The following is a 9,413-nucleotide window of genomic DNA, read 5'->3' on the forward strand; positions in this document are numbered from 1 at the left end:
ATCAGTGGCGTCGAAGATGCTCGCGGCCGCACACGGGTAAGTCCCCTCTTCCCTCTCTTCTTCTTTCTTTCTTTCTTTCTTTCTTTCTTCTTCTTCTTCTTCTTCTTCTTTTTGAATCCAATCCCGGCATTTGGCCGGCTCAAAACCTTTGTAAATCATGGATAAACATCAAACAGGAGGAGACGAAAGTTAGGAGCCCTTACCTTGGCCCCGACGAAGGTCCGGCGGCAATGGAGGAAGAGGAAGACCACCCGTGCCGTGGCTTCTCGACTCTCTCTCTCTCTCCCTCTTGGGCGGCTGCACGAGGAGGAAGATGGGACTCGGGGTTTGCGGCTCCTCCTCGAATGGCTTCAATGGGAGGAAGAAGCCCTAAAAAAACCAGGGATCTGGCTTCCACGGGATGGCTCCCTTCATCCCGTGCCCTCACGTGCAATGCACGTGAGGCCGAAAACTTGGGGCTGGGCCGGTCGAGTGGATCGGGCCCAGTTTCAGGTTCTCACATCCTTCCCCCCTTAATAGAAATTTCGTCCACGAAATTTTCATACATGTAGTTGAAGAGTAGAGAATACTTCTTACAAATCAAGTCATAATGCTCTTCAAATCAAAATCGTCTTATCTGACCAATGTCAAATAATTCTATTCACCGCACTTCCTCCGCACACTCTGATTTAAACCTCAACATACCCGTGTCAAGTCCAGATTTTTTTTTTCTAGAATTAATTGCTTATTGGTACATTCATTATTATGTGTTAATCTGTGTGAACACTTTCGAAATTTAAAAGTTCATATTCTTCTTTTAACAATTAATCAAAAAAATTGTTGTGTAACTATTTAATCTTTTGTAGTAGTATAATGAGTTGTCTAACAAAGAGCAGTGGACATGGCTAGACAATAATTAGAAATAAATATTGGGACTAGATTAATACCTGTTGTCAACACCTCAGAAGCCTGTGCATCTTGCTATATAAGTGCAAATACTCTTTCTTGAGTTTTTGGCCCCTGACTTCCTTCTATTGCCTGAGTAGAACTATTCTAGTTTCTCTGTAGGCAGTCTGCAATTTTATGACCTATCTTACCGCATTTAAAGCAGGCACCAGTGTTCCAATGGCAATCCTTGTCGGCATGAGCCTTACCACATCTGGAACATTTATTGATATTCATCTGCTTAGGGTTGTCACTCGCTGATTTCTTGTTTGAACTCTCGGCGTTTTCATTGCTCTGCCCCTGAAATTCATTTGAACTGTTCCTCTTCTTTTGATTTCTTTCCCTTTCCAACCATTCATCATTAACTTCCCTTTCAATTATTAAAGCCTTATTTACCACAGCTGCATAAGTAGTCAATTCATAAGGTACCACTTGTTTTCTAATTTTTGTCTTTAGTCCCATCTCAAATTTATGCGCTCGATCTAGCTCATCCTCGACTAACTTTGGAACAAATTTGGCTAGCTCGGTAAACTTAGCTTCATATTCTGCAACAATCATATTTCTTTGCTTTAGATGAATAAACTCCTGCTCTTTCTGTGTCCTTACACTCCGAAGAAAATACTTATCATAAAATGCTCCTCGAAATCTTTTCCAAGTGAGTGGCTCCCTATCCTGCTCATATTTATGTTCCAACATCCGCCACCAGTTGAATGCCTCACCTTGCATCATGTATGATGCAAACAAAATCTTTTTATCATCCTGCCATCTCAAGACAGCAAATGTTTTTTCCATCTCTGTAAGCCAATTGTCTGCTTCCAACGGTTCTGTAGTCCCCTTGAAAGCTGGAGGAGCCAGCCTCTTAAATATAGCTATATTGCTACGCTGTTCACACTGTTCCCCTCATCCTTGCTATGGTTGTGTCTGGGGCAACTGCGCTTGTTGGAGCAACTGCTGTTGCACCTGCTATTGCATCTGCATAAGGCCCACTATGGTCTGCATAACCTGGCTTAAGCCCGGTTCTTGTTGTCTTGTCTGAGTATCACTAGCAAGATTGACGACTCTCTCCTGCTGAGGGGTGTTACCAACTTGTTGGGGTGCGCTGCTATTTTGCAGGTTTGGTGCCTTATCAGTAGCTCTGCGAGTAGTCTTTCTCATCCGACGTGGAGGCATCCTGACTTATATCTATCAAATAGCAGCACGCCAATAATAAGCTTACCAATTAATTAATAGTATATAGGATGGCTTGTTACAATTATCATAAACTAACGTCCTAATGTCCCTAGTGTCTACCTACCTACACTCATATCATGTCAGATTTTCTTATCTTAGATTTTTTTTTTCTTCCATTCATGCTCTGATACCATTTGTAACAACCCATGATTTCACCCAAAATGGCTAGCCGAAAGTTATTATTTAGGTTTCTTGATCCTGTATAAGTACCCAAGATCTATCCAGTGAATAACCGATGTGGGACTAAACACACGCCCGCACGGGTCCTCACAGTCTCTCCCCGTTCAAGCCCTAACATCCTTGTCAGGCTAGGGTTCAAATCCATTCAAATCAAATCACAAACACCACGATTGGCTCGTGGTCAGCCTCAATGGATCCGTGCTGCAGTGTCCCCTAGTCCACATAGGTTATGGGCCGGGTCCGCTCTAATACCATTTGTAACAACCCAGGATCTCACCCAAAATGGCTAGCCGGAAGGTATTATTTGGGTTCCTTGATCCTGTATAAGTACCCAAGATCTACCCAGCGAATAACAGATGTGGGACTAAACACACGCCCGCACGGGTCCTCACATACTCCCCCCGTTCAAGCCCTGACGTCCTCGTCAGGCTAAGGGTTCATATCTATTCAAATCTAATCACAAACACCACGATTGGCCCGTGGTCAGCCCCAATGGATCTGTGCTACAGTGTCCTATAGTCCACATAGGTTATGAGCCGGGTTGGCTCTGATACCATTTGTAACAACCTAGGAGCTCACCCAAAATGGCTAGTCGGAAGTTATTATTTAGGTTCCTTGATCCTGTATAAGTATCCAAGATCTATCCAGCGAATAATTGATGTGGGACTAAATACACGCCCGCATGGGTCCTCACACATACAGATACAGGTAAAAAAACCACACAAAAGGAATGGATGGTCTGTCATTTCCACTACAGTGTTCTAGCAGAGAACACCAGTAACCAGACAAATTCCAAATTCCCTTTGTCAAGTTCTCTGCAAGAAAGATTTTGTTGAGTCCAAGCGGACAATTGAACCCTGAATTTTGGAGGGTGAGGACATTTCTACAATTTGATGAACGTTCTATTAAACACCACTATTGTTTAGCAACTTGTAGGCATTGTTTACAGTGAGGAAATTAGCACTAGTCCAATCCCAGCAGAAAGAATCTTGAAGCATGGTATGCTGAACCGGCCCGTACCGACCGGTTCAGCTTGTACCGGACCGGTCCGGTCTCTGACCTGTCCGGTTCTGCAATAAAAAACGGTTCCAGCCCCAATAAGACCGAAACCGAGCAGTACAAAATCCGTACCGGCCTGAACTGACCGATACAAGAGCGTACCGGACAGAACATGACCGGTTCCATCCAATTTAGCCTAAGAACCGGATACCATACTATGGTGTCCGAAGAGTGGCATTGCCGCTATGTGGTATTTAATGCCACTTTGTGGCATTTGCCACAATGCCAAATAGTGGCATTTAATGCTACATAGTGGCATTTAATGCCATAGAGTGTCATTAATGGCATTAAATGCCATAGAGTGGCATTTGCCACTTTGTGGCTACGACTTGCCCGAATTGATACTATATCAATTCGGTAGGCCACGTACTAGTACAGCATATCTTGAGCAGGCCGGTACTGGTACATCATATCTTGGATAGATGACGGATACGTCTATCGGTACCGGTAGAGCATATGAAGCATATCCATAATCTAGCAATTTGTTCTCGACGTAGTTGTTCCAATGGATATCTAAAAGTCAGATTCATTGCATCTTCTTTTGAGTACAAGAAGCAAAATAGCAGACTAGTGCATTCGGATGGAGAGAAATTTAGAAGGGCTCAGGGAAAATACTCAACAGTAGCCCAACTGTTCATCTTTCTGGAGCTCTTTTGGATGCATACTCACTAAAAATTCTGCTAGAATTAACAAACAACAGAATTTTTACACAAAAGCAGGAAACAAAATGCAATCATTAAAACATAACAAACACGTTTCTATTCATTCTTTTTTAAAATTCCCCTTTATTACATCATTTCGATGGTACATCGGAGATGATTTCACTGTCACAAATTTTGGATAAACCACATACTAGCTCAGAAGTCAGAACTTTTGAATGAAGTCATAGATGTGATCAGTGATCTCATGTCCCTTTTCCTGGTTGATAAAGTGACCAACTCCCTCCATAACAACTACCTCCTGAAGCAATGGAACATTCTGTTTAAAGCCACCGTTGTGTATGTAATCCTGGATACCTGGGTAGTGGTAAGTAAGATCCAGGTCTCCCACAATAAATTTAGCTGGCACTTTTATTTGCACTCCTGTCCATGGCGCTGTCAGCTCCCAGTTTCTGCCAAAAAAAAAAAGCCCCGGGATATAGAAAGCACCACTCCAGATAATACACTCTAAACTCACAATTTTCGAGAAAATTTAAGAACAAAAAGAACTAGTGGACTGGCAGAAGAATTGAGGAGCTTAATTTAATACCCTCAGGATAGTAGTTGAAAGCTGTCTAAAACTTACAAGTTCATGCATCGATAGTAGTTGACCGGCCCGGTAAAACCAGACTTGTCAAATTTGCTCGCATAATAGTTGATGTCCTCTTCCGAGAGCCAAGAACACAATGGACTCTTCTCAGGCAGATCCCAGCCTTCCTTTGGTATAAGAAAAGGTCCTGGATCTCGACTTTGTAGAATTGTTCTGAAGATTGATGCAGTTCCTATCTGAGCAAATCTTGCCTCTATAGCTCCTGGTTCCTACACCAACATTAATTATGAAATGGATAACAAGGTTAGAAAAGAAACAAATAAAGCATGAGAACTTATTAACCAATCAGAACCATACACCTCTGTGTGCAAATCTGCAACCAATGTTTAACTACAAGAAGAGCGGAAAATCTTCTCCATCCATTCTTTATTATCTTACTGACTGGTTAAGAAGTAGAAAGTATGAAATATGAGAACAGGTTCATCTATATTCTTCTGAACTTTATTAATCAAAAATTAGTCTAACATTATGTCATTTCTGTTGAAGGATAATTTAGTTGGTTATTTGTTATCATTGAGCTCGAATGCCATGGTTCACTTTTGCTAAAGGTTGAAGCAAGCAGTAAAAATTGATGATAGACACTTCCACCATGTCTTTCTTCAGATTTTAAATAATATTTCAGAAATTATCTGTTCTCCAATGAAACTTTTCGGATGTGCTCATGGATTTCATCTATCTAGTAAATATTCGGCATTCTGATATCAACCAGGTTAGAAACCGAAAAAGATAAAAAGAAAATATTGGAAGAGAAGTAATAAATATAAAGAATAAAATGTAGGGATCCGAACCTGGAATCTACAGATATAGTAGTCATCTCCATAGAGCTTCCGAAAGTAGTCAACAGTTTTCATGGCCGGGTTACGAGGCATAAATGCGACGCTCAAATTCACCAAAGCCTTCACCTTGTCCGGCCTAAACATGCACAGATACCAGGCAATCAGCGCCCCCCAGTCGTGCCCCACCACAAACACCTGCATTACAATTATAAAAAAATAAAAAAAAAAATCAGAAACACCATAAAATTTAGTTTAAAATAACTAAGTGAGTTTTTAATATAAAAATAAATAAATACCTACATATTCCCTCTTCCTCAAATACTTGTACACACTATCATGAAAAAAAAAAGGGTTCCAAACACACACACAAAAAAAAAAGCAATCCATTTAATCCATTTAAAACTTAAAAAGAGGTTCAGTGGGGAAAAAAAGTAGATTTCCTTAATCTATTCCTTCCACATTAGTACACCAAGCAGCAAAAACACAACTAATTTATTCTGATAATAAACCATATATCTTAAAAATTTGTAAAGCCACCTTTTCCATCATTCCACCGTATAAATTGAATCATTTATTTCAGAATAATGAAGATAGCAGTAGGTTAATTTATTTATGCCGGATTAACTTATTCTGTAATCAAACACAACCTAATCAAAAACTTAACCAGCAACTTTATCCAAGTGTCAATCTCTAAGAGAACAAATATAAAAGGGAGTATGAGAGAATAAATTACTGAAAATGAACAAATAAAATCAACGAACATTTAAAAAAAATATATATATCTTTTATAATAAAAAGAAACAAAGAAAAAGACGAGAGAGAGGGGAGACTCGAGGGGTCTCACATGTGGGAGGGCGAGGGCGTCGAGGAGTGCAACGAGGTCGCCGACGATGTGCAGGGCGGAGTAGGAGGCGACGTCAGGCGGCGCGTCGGTGTCGCCGTAGCCACGGAGGTCGGGGGCGATGGCACGATAGCCGCGGGCGGCGAGGCCGGCTATCTGGTGGCGCCACGAGTACCAGAGCTCAGGGAAGCCGTGGAGGAGGAGCACCGCCGGCCCCTCCCCCTTCTCCACCACGTGCATCCTTATCCCGTTCACCTCCACCGTCCGATGCGAGATCCCCGAAGCCCCCTCCATCTCTCTCTCTCTCTGAGGACTCTGCCTTCCTTCTTCCCTATATGTAGCATATGTTCCGTCTTTTTGCATGGAGTCGGCAACCCCGCCGGTCGCTTCGCATCCAGAAGTTGTTGATAACGGAAAAAAATACGCTTCGCCTTCATTTTGTTCGCTTGGAAAAGATTTCGTGTGGGCCCACCCGCCAAGGGCCGGTCCGACTACTGAAATGTCCAATATCTAGAAGAAATCTACGCCCACGACCTAAAAGCCAAGGACATTCTTTTGAGCTCGCTCAAAACAATCCAAGTAAATACAACGATGGCGGATATCCCATGGCGCTCCGGCGTAACAAGGCATGCGGAAAATTGGCAATTGATTGGCTTACCATTTTATTTAAATACTCTTTAATATTGTCCAATAATACGTTTTGGACGGCGTTTCTTTAATTGATAGAAGGTTATTAACTTATTCTATCGATTCCAGTCATGGGTGATTTCTAGCCACCTATTAGTTTTCGTCAGCTGACAAATAATTTTATGGTTCGAAGGTACCAACTCATCAATCTATGAAAAGTTTTGACAGGTAGATCAAGTGACGTGGATATAAATCGCATGTTTATCAAGATTTAGAAAATTTAAAATATGCATGAAATGTAACAAATTGCATTAGGACTATGTGACGGGATTCTACAACAAATCTTTATGTTTGATTGTTAAATATTTTGTTTTCTAATTCTTACGAAGTTATCTATATTCGAATGATTTAATTTAGCGGCAATTAATTTTCAATCCTCCAGATGACCATGCTATAACAAAATATCCATGTTTACTGGAACTTCTATATCTAATCCCCACTTAACGGTCTTCATAATTCTCGGTTCTTAATAGCCATTCCAGTATTCTAAAATCCTAAAGATTTCCCCCACGACCCCCACTAGAGATGGTTACAGCACGTTGATTATTCTCGATATCCTGAGTAATCCTAATTAATCGTATTCCGTTAAGGTAATTCCTCATAGCACACATCAATGATGATCTTACACGCATACCCCAAATCTGTTATTTATGCAAATCGGTTCTTTAATTAACTGGCCCAAATCTCATCATTCTCTTCGCAGCAAATATTGAAACCGCTTCTTTATTCAATTGCCCCAAATCTTTTCTTCCCTCCTTTGCCAAATCTCTTCTTCCCCATTTGTTTCTTTTTCTCTATAGATGGTGAACTGAAAACATTCCCAATTCTTGTCTATTAGTGCATAAAAGGGGTTCGCAAAGAAGAATTCTCTCTACTTTATTTTATCTTTCTCTTCACGGCGGACACCGACGGCTGGCAGAAGCCGGCGAAGGTGGCTCGCCGCCGGTCCCCGTTAGCCGTTGGGGGGGACGGCCACCCGGATACCTCCTTCGGCCCCCTCCTGGTGGACTCGGCCGATGACCTCCTGGCTGAGTCTGGGGACCCGGGGCTGAGTCGACGACTCGGCAAGGCCCCGATGCGGGCTGATCCTGAGCCCAGCCAGGCGGCCGCGGCCCGAGCCAAAACCCAGAAGCGGCCCAGGCCGCAGGCGGGCCTTGGCCCACTTGGGGGTACCGGGCTGGGGGCCCAGCTGGCCCTTGTATCTGTGGGCCGAGGGAACCCAACCGGGCCCGCCCAGCGCAACCGGGCCCACGAGGCCGGGCGCCGGGGTCGCAGGCCGGTGGGTGCGGGCCGGGGCGCGATCCGCGACGCGGGCGTGGCCCACGCAGTCGGCGCAACCCGCGCTGTTGGCGCTCTTTGCGCCATCGGCGCACCGACTCCTGGGGACGTGTCGGGCGCGGAGAACGCGCCCGGTGCTGGGGTTGAGCGGGCCCAGGATATGCTGGGCCCATGCGATGATGCGCGCGGCCGATGGGCCGCGCGGTCTGCTGGGGAACCGCGGGCGCTGGGCCCTCAGGCCCAGCCCGCAGTTGACTCTTTGGGCCACGTCACATTAGGCCCACAGGCCCACTCAGATACGGGCCTGGGGGGTCGGACTGGACTTGCGCTGCAGTGCCAGAGCGAGGAACCAGCTGGGCCTTTTCGGTTTAGGCCTCCTCATCAGGGAGCAGATTTGGAGCTGGGTCCCCCCGCACACGACGATCATGCTCTTCTCACTTTGGGCGTGACGAGTGGGGTTCAGCCAGGGGACGTGCGGGTGGGCACTGACCATGATGGAGTCTTTCGGTTTGGCCCTTGGCCTCCGGCTGGGGATGAGCAGCGGGAGGCTGCATCCAGTGGGAGTGGGGCCAGGGACCACCTCGTGCCGCTTTCGCAGGGGTGTCAGGCCGTACCGCTGATGACGGGAGGGGGCACGGACCACACGACTGCTGTGCAGCGTATTAGGGCGGCAGTCATGCAGGTCGTATCTGGTGAGCAGCGGGAGGGCCCAGGTAGCATGCTTGAGGCTGGCCCCGCGGCCCAGGGGGAGGATGGGTCAGAGGCCGACTACGTGGACTGTGATCCATGAGGGTCCTAGCCTGGAATTGTAGGGGGGCGGCCAAGCCGTCCTTCATGTCATCCTTCAAACGGTTAGTGCAAGTTCATTGTCCGGAGATCTGCTTCATTAGCGAGACCCGGCTATCTGGTGAGGGGCTTGTACGTTTGAGACGGCGCTTGGGGAGGGACTGGGAGTCATACGCAGTCGATTCCCGAGGGCTGTCGGGAGGTATCCTGCTACTGTGGAGGCGAGGGGTGGCGACCTTTGATGTCTTCCACAACTGCCCCCAACAGGTAGTTATGGTTGTCTCGGCACCGGATGTTGCCCCATGGGTTTTGTGTGGGGTGTACGCGAGTACGGATTATAGGGT

General features: G+C 45.3%; 2 protein-coding genes across 2 annotated transcripts; one reads left to right on the forward strand and one right to left on the reverse strand.

The window, feature by feature from the left end:
• Positions 1-4,129: 4,129 nt before the first annotated feature.
• LOC120105570 (epoxide hydrolase A-like) lies at positions 4,130-6,704 on the reverse strand. Its single transcript, XM_039118152.1, has 4 exons — positions 6,322-6,704; positions 5,490-5,672; positions 4,678-4,910; positions 4,130-4,504 (listed from the first exon to the last, which is right to left on the reverse strand). The coding sequence occupies exons 1-4, from the start codon at positions 6,679-6,681 to the stop codon at positions 4,258-4,260; spliced, it is 1,023 nt and encodes a 340-aa protein (XP_038974080.1). The 5' UTR covers positions 6,682-6,704; the 3' UTR covers positions 4,130-4,257.
• A 1,376-nt stretch (positions 6,705-8,080) lies between these two features.
• Positions 8,081-9,073, forward strand: LOC120105560. The gene has a single exon (XM_039118129.1). It carries the CDS (start codon positions 8,081-8,083, stop codon positions 9,071-9,073), a length of 993 nt encoding a protein of 330 aa, XP_038974057.1.
• Positions 9,074-9,413: the final 340 nt, after the last annotated feature.

Source organism: Phoenix dactylifera, unplaced genomic scaffold (genome assembly GCF_009389715.1).
Source record: "Phoenix dactylifera cultivar Barhee BC4 unplaced genomic scaffold, palm_55x_up_171113_PBpolish2nd_filt_p 000311F, whole genome shotgun sequence".
NCBI classification, from domain to species: Eukaryota; Viridiplantae; Streptophyta; class Magnoliopsida; order Arecales; family Arecaceae; genus Phoenix; species Phoenix dactylifera.